Genomic DNA, 19,595 nt, shown 5'->3' with positions numbered 1-19,595 from the left:
ATGTTTTGGCTGTAGTGTGAGTAATTATGTAAAAAGTCCCACATTAATTTTAAATGAAAATTTAACCCATATTTAGGCCAATAAATACAGGTCCCATTACTATTTGTAATTCATTTGAAAATTTGTATTCATTTTATTTTATAAAGGGTGGTTGTTTACTCAATCTTCCTAACTCTAATCTTGCCCGGAACGTAGGTAACTTTTGTATACTAAACTTTAATTTATTATTTATTTATTTATACATTTTTGCTTTTATTTTCTCTTTGAGCATTTTATTTTAGTAGTGTTATTTTGTTGGGTCATTTTAAGTTTCTATTCATCAATATAATAGAAACTACTATTTAGAGAAGGAAATATATTGTTTTCCCAACACAATCCAATTATCCAAAAAAAGCTTTCTAGATAAATTTAAATTTTTTGAGGAACATTACATGTAATTTATGTGATTATTTAATAAAAATTATTATTTTGACAATTTATATATTTTTTGGTCAATTATTTTTTAAGGGTACATGCTAACTTTCAATATATATATATATATATATATATAAAATATATATATAAATAATGTGAGGATTTTAGGGTTCCATCCTATACGCACAAAATAAGAAAAAGGGATCAAATTTAAATATTTAGGCTTATTTAAGTTTAAATTGTATGTTTATACATTATCAATGTAACAGTATCCAACAATGAAACACATGAAATATCTTAACCTTTTTTTTGGTAATATTGCAGGTATGTACTAATCTGATTAATTTAATATTTATTGTTTTGACATATAAAAAGTCACATATAGTTAAGATGCACACAGCTAACAAAGATAATAATAAAAAACAAGGAATATAATGACATAGGGAGTCTGCATATATTTCCAAGCTCAATTCATGTTTTATTGTAAGTAATATATATATTATAGTTGCATAAAGATGAGTAGTAATATATCTCATAAAGGAATAACACAATAATATTAACCATAAAATAATAACAAACTTAAATAGTATGCTGACATTTGCTGTAATAAAATAGTCTCATCATTAAAGACTAATAATAAAATAATACAAATTAACTAATTAGTTACATTAAAAAAATTGAGAGAAAAAGATGAATAAATCAAGAAAGCATCCTTTCATAAAAAAATAGAGAATCAAGAAGGCATATATGTCCAAAATATTATATATAATTCTTGGTAGTAGTAGTAGTTTTTTGTGTATATATATATAATTAATAATAAAAGTCATTATATAATATACTAATTAGCATATTATTATTGAGCCTAATCTCACCTTTAAAAAGATAAAGAAGAAGAGAAGAAAAAACCCAAAACAAATCATCATGGATGTAACCAATGTTTTCCATATGACTGGAGGAAATGGCCAAACTAGCTACACAAATAATTCTTCTCTTCAGGTACTCTTATTAATTATACCTCTAATCTCTTTTAATTTCATTTATTTACCTTAATTAATTTTTTTTTTAATTATTATTATTAAATTTTATAGAAGAAGGGCTCAGATATGGTGAAACATATAACCCTTGAAGTAGTGAAAGAAGTTTATCTTACAACAACTCCAAAAGTATTGGGAATAGCTGATCTGGGCTGTTCTTCTGGGCCAAACACCTTATCTATTATCAAAGACATAGTCAAAACTGTCCAAACGACAAGTCGTATGATGAATATGGTTTCACCACCAGATTTTCATATTTACCTAAATGACCTTCCAACAAACGACTTCAATTCCATCTTTAAATCATTACCAGATTTCTCAAAAGAATTAACACAGCATAATAATAATAATAATAGTACTCCTTCTATCTTCATAGGGGCTTATCCTGGCTCCTTCTATGGAAGACTCTTCCCCAATAACTGCCTTCATTTTGTATATTCTTCCTACAGTTTGCACTGGCTCTCTAAGGTAATATAAATATAGTATGAAAATATTTGCTGTATAAATATTTAATATTTTTGAATTTATACACTTTTTTTGTCTTTTTAAAAATACCAAACATTACACTTCTTGTATATGTTACATACTAACATGTCCAGACAGAACCGGCCCAATTGGGCCAAAAATATTGGGAATTTTTAAACTACCTACATACTGTAATTTTCAACTTTTTTTCTTTTTTTTACTGTAAGGCGGAATTTTTTTCAAAAATACTGTGTAAGTTTTATACTGTATACTGTGTTAAATTTTTACTGTTGTTCTACGGTTGTTTTTAAGTTGTTTTACTGTTGTTTTTAATTATTCTGTTTTGTTGTTTTACGGTTGTTTTATAAAAAAATAATATTTTTGTAAAAAATTCTGTGTGACAGTAAAATTATAAATTTTTGTTCAAAATCCAGTATTTTTATAAAAATTCCAAAATATTGTGTGTTGAGTGAGTATTATTAAGCTTATTTTACCAAATTTTACAAAATTCCTATTTTTCACTATAATTTTTTTATTTTATTAATTTATATTTCATTTTTTTAGATTATTTTTTAATAAATATATTGTCACATTACTCAAGATGTCTTGGGTTAGATCTGACACTTTCTTATCATTATTATGAGAATCATATTTGATTGATATATATTATGTTACATATGTATGTATGTAATAGGTTCCTCTAGGTTTATATGATGAGAAGGGAATGTCTACAAACAAAGGAAGCATTTACATCTGTGAAAGTAGCCCAAAAGGGATTTCAGAAGCCTATTTGAAGCAATTTAAGAAGGATTTGTCATTGTTCCTTGGATCAAGATCTGAAGAAGTGATCCAAGGTGGAAGAATGGTGCTAATATTTTTAGGAAGAGAAGAACATGATCATCATCTTGATAGAGGCAACTCTTTCTTTTGGCAACTCTTATCTCGCTCTTTTTCCGTTTTAGTATCCAAGGTACACGCGCTAATAAGAATAGAATAAATAAGATTTTTGCCCTCTCGAACTATTATTATTATCAAATCGTGCACTTATATTTTGAAAAAAAAAATAAGTAGTAATAATTTTGTGACAAATCCTAATTAGTTAGTAATTTTAGCTTGTGAAGTAAGTAAACATTTCACCAATTTATTATGTACATATTTTGTGATATAGGGTGTAGTTGAGGAAGAGAAGGTTGATTCTTATGATGTGCATTTTTATGCACCATCAAAAGATGAAATTGAAGAAGAAGTGAGAAGAGAGGGTTCTTTCGAGTTGACACTATTAGACATGTTCGAAATAGAGAAGAATAGTAATATTAATTATAATGAGATGAGCCAAGGAAGAACCATTGCAATGACAGTAAGGGCTATACAAGAATCAATGATTACTCAGCATTTTGGAGAAGACATTTTGGATACTTTGTTTGAAATTTATGCAAACATGATAGATCAAGAAATTGCTAAACAAGATATTAGGCCTATCACTTTTCTTGCTGTTCTTAACAAATTGTGAACCGTAATTTTTTTTTTGTATGTTTTAGATTTTGCTGTATTTTGAAAAGGTTTCCTTGCAATTAATGTAGTGAAAAAGAATCAAGGTTCATTGTTTCAAAAAAATTGTGAAAGTGCTTTATTTTATTTTTTATTTTTTTTGTGAGAAAAAATTACATTTTGCACGATTTTATTGCAATAATAAGTTCGAAATTAATTTATATTATAAACACAATTTATTGAGTTTTGTATATATTATTAGGGTTTATACACCACATACAAAAAAATTTAATTTTTAAATTTTTTTTATTGTGGAGTGAAATTTTTTTCAGAAATACTATGTTTTTTTTTTAAAAAAAAAAATATTATGTAAGTCTTATATTGTGTACTGTATTAAACTTTTATTATTGTTTTACAGTTATTTTTTAGTTATTTTACTGTTGTTTTAATTGTTTTATTTTATTATTTTACGGTTGTTTTAAAAAAAACAATTTGTAACAAAAATTTTTGTGGCAATAAAAATGTAATCTTTTATCGAAAATCCAATATTTTTGTTCAGACCTCTATATTTTTACAAACATGTTACATGTATTTACAAATTTGTATATAAATATGTAAAAGTTGTTTACAAAATATCTATATATATATATTTATATATATATATATGCAATTTCGTAAGATTTTAAAATGTTATTAAAATTTTGTGCATTTTTGAAAATTTCTTTAATTCATATTGTGAATTATTGGGCCTAAAAGCCTTAACAGGGATAAGTTGAAAAATACCACTTTTATTAATCAATTGATCAAATTTACCTCTAATTTTATATTTAATTGAAACATACCTCTTTTTATATGTATTGTACCCAAAATACCCTGACATAAGATAATCACATGGAGACTATCTTAAAGTGACAGGAGCAAAATTAGTACAATGTTTAAAAAAAGAGGTAAAAATGATAGACTTAAAAAAAAAAGGTAAAAATAAAAGAGGATAATATAAAAAGGGTATAGAGTATAATTTCCTCCACAAGCTCTAGCTCTCTACTTGTAGAAAACATTTTTCAAAAGAATTGGTTTTTTTAAGAAATCATTTTACAAATACACAAAAATAACAAAAAAATTATAAAAATACGGTTGAATGAAATTTTAAATATTTTTACGATTTTTATAATTTTATTTACAAAAAATACAGTCTTTTGATATAATTTTACGTTGTATACTTGTTAATTTGTTGTTGATTATTTGTTACTTATATGTTATTTTCTGTTATTGTTTTGTTATTGTTTGGATATTAATTTTTATTACTTTTATGTAATTTTTTTATTGTTTTCGTGTTATTTTTATAGAGTACTGTAAAAATATAAAAAATATATCTTTAAATATAAAAATATAAATTTTTTACGAACAATATAGTAGATTATGTAATTATCCCTCATGGAACCCTATATTTTTCTATGACAAGTTTTCTATATTTATAATGAATATTTGTAAAATTATAATTATAATAAATGCAATTATGTTCATGTTCAACTTCATAGATATATATCTCAAAAAAAAAATCATAGATATTTCCTTCATTAATCTACAACTACCATTGCACGGAATAGATAAATTTAGCATCAACTTTTGTAGCTGTAATTTAAAAGATAATAATAATAATAATAATAATAATAATAATGATAATAATATGGGGAATTACTAATTATGAAGTCTCTCTATGTAAAAGTTTGTGAAAGGTTTTTTGGAGTAATGAAATTCAGCTGGTTCATCAAAATAAAATAAAATAAGGAAAATTATTTCATATACTATTTTTTGATTTTTTTTTTTTCCAAATTTACGGTTTAGGTTTCCAAAGTGGTTGTAGCACTAGTTGCAATAGGAGATTTTTGTACAATTGATTTTTTGTTACAATTTAGGTTGCAGCGCTAATTGCAATAACAATTTATATATAGAATTCCGCATAAAAACGCAATGTCATTTTCATGAAAATCATTTGTTTTTCTTAAATGTCGTTTTAGTGAGATTTTTTTTTTTTTTTGGCTGTAATACCTCAAAAAACTTTCATTCAGAAGATAAAATGTTGGTGAGTACATTTATTTTCTACATGTGTTGTTTCCTCTTTTTTTTCAATGTGTTGATACTTATTTTCTTAGTCTTAGACATTTATTTATATGACTTCAAAAATAGATATTATCGCCTAATACTTTGACTAACCAATTCTTTGCCCACTTTATCATAAATAAAAATAGTTTTAATTTGTCAATTCCTTTCAAAATTATGAACACACCCCAATAACTAAATACTACATTGAATTAATTCATGCAAATACACATCTTAATATACATATATACTCAAAATGACAAATCAACAAGCAAAGAAGTCAACTTAATATTTGGTGGGTTTATGTTGACTATATGTAATCATGTAATTAAGGGAATAATGATATAATAGTCCATTCATGTCCCCAAAAGAAGAAGAAAATAAAATAAAAATAAGTACATATTGCATGATAACATTACTTTAATTAGTCCACAAACTCCTACAATAATGCACTGAAATATTTTATTATAAATATATATTTCAACTAATTTTTTTATGTATATATAAATGTAAACCATGCAATGGCTTATATATGATTGAATTCTCCTTTTTCCACTTGTCATAGAAAATTATGTCACAAGGGTGTTCCATGAAACAAAAAAGTATATTGTTCTAGTATGGCAATTATTGAAAAAGTGAAAGAAAGATAAATTTAATGGAAGAAATGTAGGAGGGATACCCTACTAAAAACCAACATTCAAACTATCAATAAGGACCCCTATACATATACAAATTTTATGGACAATAGACCAAAAAAAAAAAAAAACACTAAAGTGACAAAAAAATAAATTAATAAAAAGTATCAATATATGAGATGTCATACTACTATCACTGAGTTTTACATAGGACAAACTCATTCATTGCTTTATGGGAACTATAGCTCCACTAAACAAAATATTATACTTTTTATCAAAAAAAAAAAAAACAAAATATGATACTTAAAAAAAATTAAATATATATTTTTTAATTTATTTAAATATATATTTTTTAATTTAATTATATAAACTAAAATAATAAAAAAGCGACCACACAATAAATAAATTTAATAGGAGTAATTATAATATATGTTCAAATATTTTTTTTATGATGAATAAACTCTTACAAAATAAAAATTTTAACTTAACAAATATTATTAGGAAAACAAAATGTAACTATAAGCAAAAAAAAAAAAATGCTAAAGGGGCGCCTTAAAAGTGACATACTATTATTATTTTATTTAAATATGGAGTGTCATATATTATAATTTAATAAATTATATAAAAAATTGTTAACAGCATCAGTGTGAGTGTGGTATTAAGTACCTCAATATATCTAATAGTAAATAAAATACCAATAGTTTGGAGAAAAAACACTAATTAGTAAAACCTAGCTATAAAGCTAGTTACCATTTTTCCTAACCAATAGAAGTAAAATTTGTGGGGTGGGGTTAGGGTAAAATTCCAAGGAACAGATCAGGTTCATTTATGCCATGCATAAGTCCCATCTATCTTGGCTACTACTACTACTACTACTACTACCCCATTTACTTACCCTCCTCATCCAAAACTAGTCATAACAGTAAAAACCAAAAAAGCACAGTAAATTTTTTTTAACCAATCAATTTGAACCATTCTTTAGTCTCTTCCAAATTCCAATAATGGAGCTCCAGCCTATGCTATGCTATCCTATCCTATCATAACACTAACTAAAATTGACCATTTTAATTCAAGCATGAACTCTATAAGCAAGGTGAGAAAGTAAAAAAGAAAAGTGAAAAATGACAGTAAAATTCCAATTTTCAGAACAATGAGTGACTTGGGAGTAGTATAAAACTGTTTTGGATAAAAAGCAATAGGACAATATAGCTCTTCTTTCTTTCTTCTACTCAAATTATATTATGTATTGATAATAGTCACATTCCCACTTTTCTCTTTTCTTTTTTCTTTTTCTTCTTCAGTAGGGGCCCTATTTTACAGAATTATTCACCTGTTGTGGCAAGTTCTCTTCTAGACACGTTCTGTTATGGGAATGGCACTATTCCCCTTTTGGGTATCGAGTTCTTTGTCGTTTTCAAGTGTGACAGACTGAATGTTGCTGTCGTTTTCAGTCTAAAAACAATTTCTCTTGCAATATTACCAATTTCCCAAATGCCTTTTTACAAAAAAGACATTTTTAATACAAGTTCCAAAAATAAAAACTTTCCACAATAAGAAGAAAATAAATAATGTGATTTTTTTGTTGTTGGCACCTCCACTTTTCCATTTACAATGATAACCTAACAGAGTGTTTTGTCTGGCTTGTTCTTTTGTCCATAATTATGTTTCTTTTATTCTTTTCAGTTTCAAAATCATAGTAAAGAGTTAAAAATGAGGGTTCAAAATTCATTATTATTATTATTAACTTAGTTTCTATTTAAGAAGAATAGACCATAAATGAAAGGGCTACATTGAAATCTTACATATATAGCTTTTGTAATATTATTATATAAGGAAAGAAGGAACCCTACTTGGAATGGAATCTGATTCAGTAACAGACATATAATTAATTATATAAATTATAGACCACAGAAAAAGACAGATGATTTCATTTTCTAAATTGAAGAAAATTAATGCCATCCCATAATCTTTTATGAAAAAATAAAATACAAAAAAAAAAAATAATAAATAAGAAAAGAATAACAGAGAGAATGGTGTTGCAGCTGTGTGCTGACTAATTAACTATATGGAATGGAATCGATTCTATTCTCTTTTGTGGCTTTTATTTAATTTTATTTTATTGTTGTAAACATTAAATTGATTTCGTCACATTAAGAGAAAAAGTATCTAAAGTTTGAACTCAAATTTGTCTTATTATAATTTTTATTTTATTCACAGTAATTCAAGTGTTATTTTGTTGTACAAGTAAGTGGGATTCTGGTATTAATAAAAACCTAGAGAAAGAAAAATTACGCAATTATTAATGATATTTGTACACAAAACTTACATTTTAAAATATATAACAGATTAAAAAAAATTATCACGTTATTGTATATAACATGCCGAAATTATAATCACACACAAAAGTTTGTTACGAAAGTTTGTTGCACGCGTAACTATTTTATTTTATATGTATTTGAAATAAATGATTTGAATATTATAATTTATATTGTAAATTATTTTAAATTTCTCAAAATTTTATAAAATAATTGAAATAACTATAATATATACGAATGTGAAAAAATATAAACTAAAATATTATTCTGAATGTCGAAATAGATGAAATGAATATGTGTTTATCTTAATTTAATAGTAATAGAATACATTGTATAAGCCTAATATTTTAGTATATTATATATGTATGTATGAAAAATACTAAAAAGCATTGGGAACATAATAAATGAGCCTTTAGAACCATTAGGTGAAGTTCATTTGGAACCTCAATAGGCGGAGTCTCCGAGTGGAGGAAGTGTTTCTCTATGCCTCGCTTGTTGTGGACAACATTTGGAAATTGCGTAACGACGTCGTACACAATAATTGCTCTCCTAATGTTCTTAAATGTATTGACCATATTTGTTCTTCTTTTGCAGAGGCACATACTTCTCTCTTGCCTTGTCTTCCGCCGCCGGTGAAGGATAGCTGGACGCCTCCACCTCTAGATTGGGTAAAATTAAATTGTGATGTTCGTGTGGGCTTGGAGAGTATGTACACAGCTGTAGTGGCTAGGAATCATCTGGGGAGGGTGGTTTCTATTCACACATCCCGGTTGGATTTCGCGGGAGCTCTTTGTGGAGAAGCGGCGGCCTGTTGCTTGGCGGTGTCGGTTGCTTTAGATTTGAAGTATAATTATGTTATTGTGGAGAGTGACTCGAGACTAGTAATCAATGCCCTCAATGGGAAGGCGTCCCATTGGACTCTAGAGAACTATGTCTCCTTTTGTACTAAGTCTTCTCCTTTTTTAATGTGTTGTAATTTTTCTAATGTTAGTAGGAATTGTAACTTTGCGGCACACAATGTCGCTAAGTGGGCTTTTACTCACCAGGTGTATGGATCGATCCCGATCAGTTCTGTTCCGGAAAACATATTATGTAACGACCATGAGGTCTAGTTTATTCTATTATAAATCTACGCTTATTTAAAAAAAAAAAAAAAAAAAAAAAAAATGAGCCTTTAGAACCATTAAAAATGATAATCTTCTAATCTAGGAAGAAAATTAAAAGAAGTGACCCTAAATCATAGAGTGGACCTAAAAAAACCAGAATTATCTGTGTTTGTTCACCAATCAATATAATAATGTCTATTATAACTATACACTTATAATCTAAACGTAATCAGTTGAACTTGAATGATTAGGAAATAGTTTCCAAAACTTTCCATTAATATAATATATCTTATAAGAAACAATAATAAACAAATCAAATATATATATATAAATATATTTATATGATAGTGACCTTTTGCAAATTTCAACTGATCAAAGGAAGATGTTGAAAAACTTTAGGAAAAATAATAGAGTATTTATCTATTCAAAATTAAAAAATAAATTAATAAACACTTATGGAAAAACCAGGTTAAGCTAGCTACTACATTTATATATAATCAAACTATTATATATATCTTACGCCGCACCCTCCACTTGCAGTTTTTCTCTCATGCTTTATAAAAATAAAATAAAACCGAAAGAGACTTTAAGGCAATAATTAAAGAAGAATCAGAGAAGATTCAAATTAGAATGTTCATCTAATCTAATGTAATATGTACTATTTTATTCATAATGGATCATTTGATAGCGGAATTTATCCAATCCGCAAAATAATTAAAATCCAATTCAATCAGTAAAAGTAGGGATTGGAGTAGGGATTGGGTCGATTATTTTTAATATTAAATTATTTAATATTTATAAAAAATTATTTTTTTTTCACATAACGAGCAACAAAATAAATAAATTATAGTTATTTTATGTCTACAACAACAAATTAAAATAAATAAAATAACAAATAATAAATTCAAAAGAAGAAGAAAAAATTGTATGTATAAAGAAATATTTAATTTTGTTTTAAATTTTATGTAAAAAAAATTATATATAAGAATCCAATATACATTTCATCTATTAAGTTTTGAAATATAATTATATTATATGTATTAAACTTTTAATATACTATTTTCTTTACATGCATTAAAATGTTATTTGTATATATAATTTCTTAATTTTTTTTATAAATATGTGTGGATTTGATTGGATCAGTTACTTTTACATGTCAATCAACATTAATCCGCACAAGTGTGAATATCCATACTTTGCGAATTAGATTAGATTAGATTGGATCGTGCGAATTAAATTAAATCGGTTATTTTATAAATATTCCTAGAAGAAATAAAGAGCAACTTAAAAGGCTTAACACCAAAAAAAAAAAAAAACCTTAAAAAAGATAAATAAGTTATATTATTATTGATTTGTTAATAATGAGTTTTACATATAACTTATTTTAAGAGCATTGCACCAGTAATATTTAGTACTACTATAAAGTTGATGTTTTAGAAATAGTTAGGTGCCTGATATTGAATTCCATCAATAGCGTTAGATATCACTTTGCCCTTTATCATTTTGAGGACAAGTTTACTGAGGGTGGTGTGAGGTCAGGGGTGGTTACGCGCTAGTAATAACGAGTGACACCGTAAAGTTAATGTCTTATTTAGTTAATCTAAAATTAAATTCTATCAGTAAATATGACACTTTATGTTGGTGCTTGACATTACTGTGCCTTTCTAAGGACAAGTTTGATGAGGGTAGTGTAAGAGTTGCTTGTCACATGTAGGGTTAAGGGTAGTTACCACTGTAAAATTGATTTTTATAAATAGTTAGCCTGATAATATTGAATTCCATCAATAGTGATATAGTATTACGCTAATGCTATAGTATTACGCTATAGTGATATAGTATTACGCTAATGCTAAATATTACTATACCTTATTTAGTATTTCTACAATAGCAAGTTTAATAAGGGTGGTCTTGGAGGTTGCTTGTCAGGTATAGGTCGTGGTTGAGTGAGGTGAAAGAAAGAAATATTAAAATTGTTAAATTTATATGGTGTTGTAGCCACTGTAAAGCAACATGCCTAAAATTTTTTTAAAAAAAAATAATTAATTAATAATCTAATAAATAATAGAAAAAATTGCTATTCCTTATAAAATTTCATCAATTATATAATTGGATACCTTAAAATCCTTGCAATGCTCTTCTTTGATAATGTTTTTTTTTTTAAAGTGTGATAGTTAATGGAGGCAAAAGTAAATTTTAAATAAAAGATATGTAAAATTCTTTAGAAGACCCCATTTACTTATACTTTTTCATCACATGTTGCCATATATATTGGAAAATGGATTAAAAGTTCTAGCATGCAAATTTAAAGTAAGTGAAAAATCTCTTTCTTTTTTAGAATCTAATCTCTTGATGGGAAAGTTAAAAGTGACTTTTTTTCTCCCCTGAAAGGTATATAGATTAGTTAAATTATAAAGTACAAAAATCCAGAAGTTAATGACTTAATTGTCAATTAATACTGTTCATCCACTACAGATTTATTTTAGTTATGATTTTTCATTATGTATACAAGTGTGGGGCAACATGCTTAATTAGTAGGATTACTAGAAATTAATTAAGCTTGATTAAACAAATGCATATTGTTTTTGGGGGGTTTTCTAAGAACAATCACTCTTTTATTGACAACTTAATGATTGGAATCTACACCCTTTTCTCAATATAAGTGTGATTATTACTTGAAATCCGATCAACATATATAGTTGCTATTTTTTTTTTATCTATTCCATTGATTTCCCAAGAAATAATAAGCAATAATCCCTTTATTTTATTTTCTTTTCATATTTTCTTAGAGACTCTATGCATCAATTGAAAAAATATTAATAAATATGAGATAAATAAAATTCAAGAGTGTTTAGTACACAGTATTAATAATATAATATCGTATTATATTATATAATATTATATTAAATTATATTTTATATAATATTTTAATATAAAACTATATGTGGTATTAATTTATGGGCATATTAAAATATAATATTTTAGTATAAATTAACATTTCATAATATTATATAAAAATATGATATATAATCTAATTTAATATAATACAAATATAATTTAATATTTTTTTAATACAAGTGAAAGAAATATAATCATCTCATCATTTAAGTATTTTGAAAATTTATTCCAATCTTGATATGTATATAACACCACCAAATTCATGATATATTTTTTTTTCATTCTAGCCTTTTATGATACATAAATTTCTTGATCTTTTCTTTATATCATCATTTAAACAAGAGAGATATTGATATAAATACATTACTATTGATTATATATGATTGAAAACTCTTGTTATACTAATATATGTGCTCTTTTTTTTTTTCTTTCTTTCTTCTTTTTTGTTTTCTCTTATTTATTATTGGGGAGTGCTCTTCACTTAATTATTATTATTATTTGTTTTTTTAAATGGTGGTCACTTATTTATTATTATTATTACAACATGTTTCCCTTCCCACTTATTTATTATCATTACGTGTAACTCATCCCATTTATAATGGAAATGGTTATTAAGATTTGACAATTATACTCAACAGTCAACACACGGTAACAAAGCTCTTAATAGTAATAATCATTTTGTTCTTTAGATATAAATAGGTAAGAAATACATATGGCTCAATAAATTTATCGGTAGAACTTATGTGCATTATTACGCTTTACAAGTACGAAAAAAAATGCTTTCAAAAAAAAATACGAAAAAAATATAATAATTATATATATTTTTTCCTTTAATGTCCTTTCTTTCTCATTATTATTTATTATGTTGTTGCTTCTAAAGTACTATTATTTTTACATATACTACGTAGTTTTTTATTATTTTTATGTATAGTATTATTTATTTCATTTGAAATTTGCATTCTTGGATAACTTTTTTGAGTGTATGTACAATATCATATCAAAGCATATTCACGCACATTCTCACTTTATTCCAACTTCGAATTCAATTCTATTCCTACTTCATCTCATAAGTTCATAACAATAATGTATTATATATAAATCCAACCCAATTATCTTAACAAGATTAATTTGAAAAAAAATAAAAAAGAAACATATATCTGATCCAATTAGTGAACAGCACTAATTAATCTCATCCAAGAACATTAATATATATTCTGATTTCAAAATCAGAATAAATTCTCTTTCTTTCTTTGTTCTTCAATAATTCAGTAAATATTTTTATAATAAACTAGATTTAACTTTTTACTCCATTTTTGGTGAGAAAATATTAACCATTTACAGAAAAACTAGTTGTGGTAGACTAGCAGTAGTAGTAGTAGCTTTTAGTTTTGAGCCAAATAAAGAAGAAGATCAGAAATTATCTTTATTCTAAAAATTTCTAGTGCTCATTCAAAATTAGTAGTAGTAGACTAGTAGTAGTAGTGGATTGCGATTAATCTCAGCCGTTGATTATTTTGATCGTGGATTGAGATGAACACGACACCTCAGACTTCTCGTATTCCAAATCCCCATGTTGAAGCTCTACACCACAACCACCACCATCACCACCACCGTGCTCCCGGCGACGGAATTTCAACTGTTTCGCGATGAATGCTTCTACTGTACGGTTGAAATCATCGTCACTCAATTTATCGTGAGAAGCTAAATTTTCCATCGGATGTCTTTCGCGATCAGAAACGACTATCTCCATACACTTCTCCGATTCCGATCGTTGGAGATGATGGCGATCCTCCTCCACCACACATTCTCTCTCGAATTGCTCCGATTTCCATCGCCTGTAAACTTTTGGAAAGTCCGAATACGGATCGAAGTGATCTGTTTCAGCTTCTTTAATAACGACCGTCGTATTCACCTCAGATATCACTTGTTTGTCTTCGTAGACCGTTGTCCCTTCCGTCTCACTCAAAACGATATCGGTTTTTAGCTTTTTACAGTCCCTGCTGTTCTTAACGATTTTCTCGTAGAGTTCGGACTCTGTATCGTCGGCGATCTGGTTTTGATCAGAGAGTTTTCCGGAATTGGCGATGATAGTAACAACGATGATGTTACAGAGCAAGAAAACGAAGAGAGGACTAGTTAAGAAGCTTGAAACCTGGCGAAAGTAACCACCGGAGATCTCGACGGCGAGTGGGAGCCGATTGAAGATCCACATGACAAGAAACAGAGCGACGCAGAGTTCCGCGAAACGGAAAAGCTTCGCGAGACTTATAATGCGATTGTAAAACTCCTTCGATGTCGAACTCGTCTTCTCCTCAGCGACGCCATGGAAATCGAACGAATCCATTACAGAATCGAGAGAGAGGGAGAGCAGAACAATAGGTGAGTTTGGATTGGAAGTTGAAAAACAGAGAATATTTAATTCATTTGTGTGAGAAAGAGGGAAAGTATTTATGGAGAGAGAAGAGGAGGTTTGAAGGTGTTTGGTTGGGAAGAAAATGTTAAAAGGAAAATTATATAGAAGCGAAGAGAAAGTGAGTGAGTGAGTGAGAAAATAGCTTTCAAGAACTTGAAACTGAACCCTCTCTCTCTTGTCTCTGGAGAGAAATCACAAATAATATTTGCTTTTATAACAATTTTTTTTTTATTTTGTCTTTATAAATAAATAAAAAATTAAAAAGAAAAAGAAATTACTTGACTTGACTTGATTTGATAAAGAGAGCAAGCCAGCAAGGATTAGAGTACTAAAATATATCAGATTTTTACATTACCTTTTTTAAACGGAGAAATTGAATTTTTGTCCCTAAATGTATTTTTTTTTTTTTTTGAATTATTGAAATTATTAAATTTATAGATTTTTGTCTAATTTTATTCAATTTTATTATTTCAGTGATTATTTATATACTAAACTATGCTCGCTAGAATTTGATATCTACCAAATCATGTCCCTCAAACTTTGACATGTACTAAATCATGTCCCCTTAACTTTCATTCACGTTAGACTTTTTTTACTAAAATTAGACAAAAGTTCTTAAATCCAACAATCTCAATAGTTCATGAGACATTTTTAACGGCGTTAAAAGTTCAGGGGACATTTTTAACGACCTTAAAAATTCAGGAACATAATTTAATACATGTCAAAATTTAAAAAGTAAAAATTCTAATTAGCTTTTTAAAATATATTACTAAAATTCTATTTCTCTATTTATATCATATTTTTACGTTATATTATACATCAACTTAAATCACCAAAATTCTACTTATTTAAAATTTATTTATTTTAAATATATAACATTAATATATACACATATCTTATACAATTATAATTATTAGGGAAATAACGATAACCTAACTAATTTAAATTTGATTTCAAATTAAGAGTGAAAAGTACGTTGTACTATTTATTATATATTCAGTCTTCTTCCCATATCAACGTCTTCTTCTATGAGGGGTTCAAGAGCAGTCATCTGAGAGTGGTTCGATTCAGCTCAATAACGTCCTTCGTTTTAGATTTTTGTTTTCATTTATTAATTTATTATTATTAGTTTAATTCCAATTAATGTTTTTATGGGGTTAGAATTATAAGGAGTTCATTCCTTAATTAATTTTAATGTTGTGATCGTGTTTATATGTTGAAACTAATTTAGATTTTCCATTAGTCTTGTCTTTTGACATAGTTTTTTAGTATTTTCCTTTTAGTTTTTTCTGGTTCAAGTCTCGTCTTTTGGCATGGATTGTGTAGCTCAGAATCATTATGGTGCTATGGTAAATGCATTCAAGAAGGGGAAGATTGGATGAGTTCAACCCGAAATTGCTGAGATAATAAGCATTAAAGAAGCATTGAGTTGGATTGCAACTCATTCGTGGGATAGAGTCATGTTGGAAACAGATAGCTGTTGGAAATTATTTTACCAGGATCTTAGATCTACTCACAAGTATGTTGATTAACACCCTAAATATGAACTTTCTAAAACGATGAAATAAACACATATAAAGTTTAGTAAACCTTACATTGGGTGCAGGGGAATATAATGACTCCTTCCGTTCAGATATCTAGCCCTTGATTCCTTTCTGTAGCAGAGCATTATCAATATCTGAACCTGGATCTCTTTCTCTGATTCTTTAGTGTTGAAACTCCTTCTTGCTGAAAGTCTTTCTTCACGATCTTCCTCACTATGATTGAGGTATCACTTGCTGTGTGTGGGCACTACTCTAATCACTAAGTGTTTCGAAATATTAAGGAAGAAGAGAGAGAGGGAGTGGTCGGCCAAGGTAGAGAGAGAGAGGCTTCAGGTTTTTCTGAATGAAAAGTGTAATTTTCCTGAAACCTTCACCATCTATTTATAGCAATCCACTAGGGTTAGGTTTGAATTATTTGGCATTAAAATAATGAAAATATCATAGCATAATTCCTATAAAAGTGGCCGACCATGCAATGTGGATTTGGGCCTCACTTTTTGCAATTTTGCAGTTTTATCTTTTATGCATCTGATTTTCTCAAAAACGCCAATTTTCAAATTCAACCATTTAAATGCCAATTTTAACTATTTAATAACTATAAATAATTATTAAATAATATTGGCATTTATCATATTTATTAATTGAACCATACAAAGTATCATAATTAACAAATATGCCCCTAAAACTCTTTCTTTACAATTTCGCCCTTACTTAGTGAAAAATTCACAAATAGAGATAGTCTAATTAGAGAATTATAATTGATTAATCAAAACCAATTATATGAGTCTTACAAGCAATATTACCTCAACTAGTGGGGGGACCATGGGTCTATATAACCGAGCTTCCAATAAGCAGATCAAGAATTTATAACCTAAATTCACAGACTTATTAATTCTTCATTGAATCCACGCATAGAACTTAGAATTGCACTCTCAGTATATAGAATGCTCTATATGTTCCACCATATAGACACATCATTAGTTATCCATTGTTATAATCCTAATTTGATCAATTATCCTCTATATGAATGATCTACAATGTAAAGGGATTAGATTACCGTTATACCCTACAATGTATTTTATCCTTAAAACACTTGACCCCGTATAAATGATATTTATGCTTATGTGAAATGAGTACTCCACCATTTATTTTCGTTTGGTCAAGATCAAAGGAGATCATCCTTTACTTACTATTCGCCAGATAGAAGCTATAGATTCCATGTTTATGTTAGCGCTCCCACTCAATTGCACTACCGTGTTCCCAAAATGTACGTATCACCCTGACCCAAAAGTAGGCTTAACTAACAAATCAAAGAACACGAATAGCCTCTCGAGATCGAGCCTAATCATAACAGGATTAAGATCATTTGATCTAGGATCAACTAGGCGATATTGACTTGAATAGATATTACGGTAAGTTTAATAAATCTAAGTCAAAGTTCAATATCGGTCCCTTCCGATGCATTCTCTCCATGCATCCAACCTGAGCTTTACTTTAACCAATGCTCTGGAAAGAACATAGCACTTCTCCAAATGCAAGTAAACTCTGTTGTAGATTATCATATCAGTAAAACCCTGTGTCTGATAAATCTAGGAAACTTTATTCACATAGTCATGTTTACTTTCCAATATGTTGACAACACAATTAACAGGATTAAGTATGTGAAAAGGGTTTCAGATGAATTCATACATTATGTACATATAATCATGAAATAAATCATGTGAACCATGCAACATTAAATGTTATTTCTGATCTATATTAATAAGTAAATCTGATTATATTGAAATGAGTTTTATTTAGGGCATAAAACCCAACAATAGGTTGGTGTGTGTCCAAGTTCAAAGCGGTATTTTATGCCTTCACAATTTGTGTTTTGTAAAATGATCTGCAAATAAGTTGGCTTATTGCTTGGCAAGAGACTCTTGTTTCTCTACAGGTCGTGTGCTTCAGTTGGAGGACTGTTCCTCTGAAGTGCGTTCTATTGTTTTGAACGAATTTATTAATTAATACATCTTATGATTTTTATTCAAAAAAAAATTATTAGGGAAATTACCCAATATATGTTATTTTTTAACTTTCTTTTTCAAATTTACGATTTGGATTCCTCCGGTGGTTTCTCTGGTAGTTTTTATGTGGGTTGCTATACAAATTTTAGTTGCGATTTAAGTTGCCTTGTTAGTTGCTATAGGAGTTTCTGTGTGAAATTCCGTAAAAAAAAATTATTTTAAAGTGTAAAAATATAAAAATCCCGAATTATTAACATCCAAAACAATTAATAAAATCTATTTAGAGTAATAAATAATATTCTTTAAATGTAAAGCATAAATGCAAATAAGTGATGAAAATACCAAATATAGCTAACTTTGTCAAAATTCTACTCTAATAGTGTGCCTAATTATAATACAAATATCTCACATAACAAAAAATAATTTAAATTTGAATTACAATATAGCATGATACAAAATTTGTATTACAATAAATATTATATTTTTATATTTATCATTATACAATTTTTAATATTTTATTATTAAAGTTTAGTTAGCATGCTAATTTACATTAAATGATTTTTTTAATTATTATTATTTTATTATTAAATTTTATATTTATTTTTGTATTATAAGAGAAATACTAAAAGGTACAAGTGATGTCTAGCACCCTCCTATGTGTCAATATTATTATTGGTCAAAATAAGTATCGAGTCTCATATAGTTTAATATAATAACTTTTAAAAAATATCACTAGCCAATCGCAAGACGATATATCTAAAAAATGCTAAGTACTACTGATACCCAATAACAATGCTCGTATTATTATTATCACTTTATATTTTTAATAAATTATTAGGTAAGCATTAAATGAAATATTAAATTTTGTATGAAGATTTATAATTATGTACTAATATATAATAGTAAAAGTTGATGAAAAAATATTAATTTTATGTCAAATATAAATTAATTTTTGTATTATTATGGGGTACTAGACTGTCTAGTATCAATATAAAGTGGTACTCTATAATTATTTTACATATTTTTATAATATTTATTAAAATAAATAAAATAAAATTTAATTTTAAATAATAATATTAGAGGCATGGGAGTATCTATTAGCATTTATTTATGTGGGAGTTACGGGTCTTAATCAACCAAACTAGAGCTTTCTCCGAGTTGGGACGTGGAAACACCAATG

General features: G+C 27.2%; 2 protein-coding genes across 2 annotated transcripts; one reads left to right on the top strand and one right to left on the bottom strand.

Moving 5' to 3' along the window:
- On the top strand, nucleotides 1-3,554 carry LOC115712365 (probable methyltransferase TCM_000336). Its single transcript, XM_030640633.2, has 5 exons — nucleotides 1-191; nucleotides 1,261-1,410; nucleotides 1,503-1,916; nucleotides 2,608-2,883; nucleotides 3,082-3,554. The coding sequence occupies exons 2-5, from the start codon at nucleotides 1,336-1,338 to the stop codon at nucleotides 3,421-3,423; spliced, it is 1,107 nt and encodes a 368-aa protein (XP_030496493.1). The 5' UTR covers nucleotides 1-191; nucleotides 1,261-1,335; the 3' UTR covers nucleotides 3,424-3,554.
- A 10,173-nt stretch (nucleotides 3,555-13,727) lies between these two features.
- Nucleotides 13,728-15,059, bottom strand: LOC115712296 (uncharacterized). Its single transcript, XM_030640557.2, has one exon. It carries the CDS (start codon nucleotides 14,794-14,796, stop codon nucleotides 13,951-13,953), a length of 846 nt encoding a protein of 281 aa, XP_030496417.2. The 5' UTR covers nucleotides 14,797-15,059; the 3' UTR covers nucleotides 13,728-13,950.
- Nucleotides 15,060-19,595: the final 4,536 nt, after the last annotated feature.

The sequence above is a fragment of the Cannabis sativa genome, chromosome 4 (assembly GCF_029168945.1).
Source record: "Cannabis sativa cultivar Pink pepper isolate KNU-18-1 chromosome 4, ASM2916894v1, whole genome shotgun sequence".
Taxonomy (NCBI): Eukaryota; Viridiplantae; Streptophyta; class Magnoliopsida; order Rosales; family Cannabaceae; genus Cannabis; species Cannabis sativa.
Note: the sequence above shows the minus strand (reverse complement) of the source record. Positions and strands in the feature narration are given on the sequence as shown.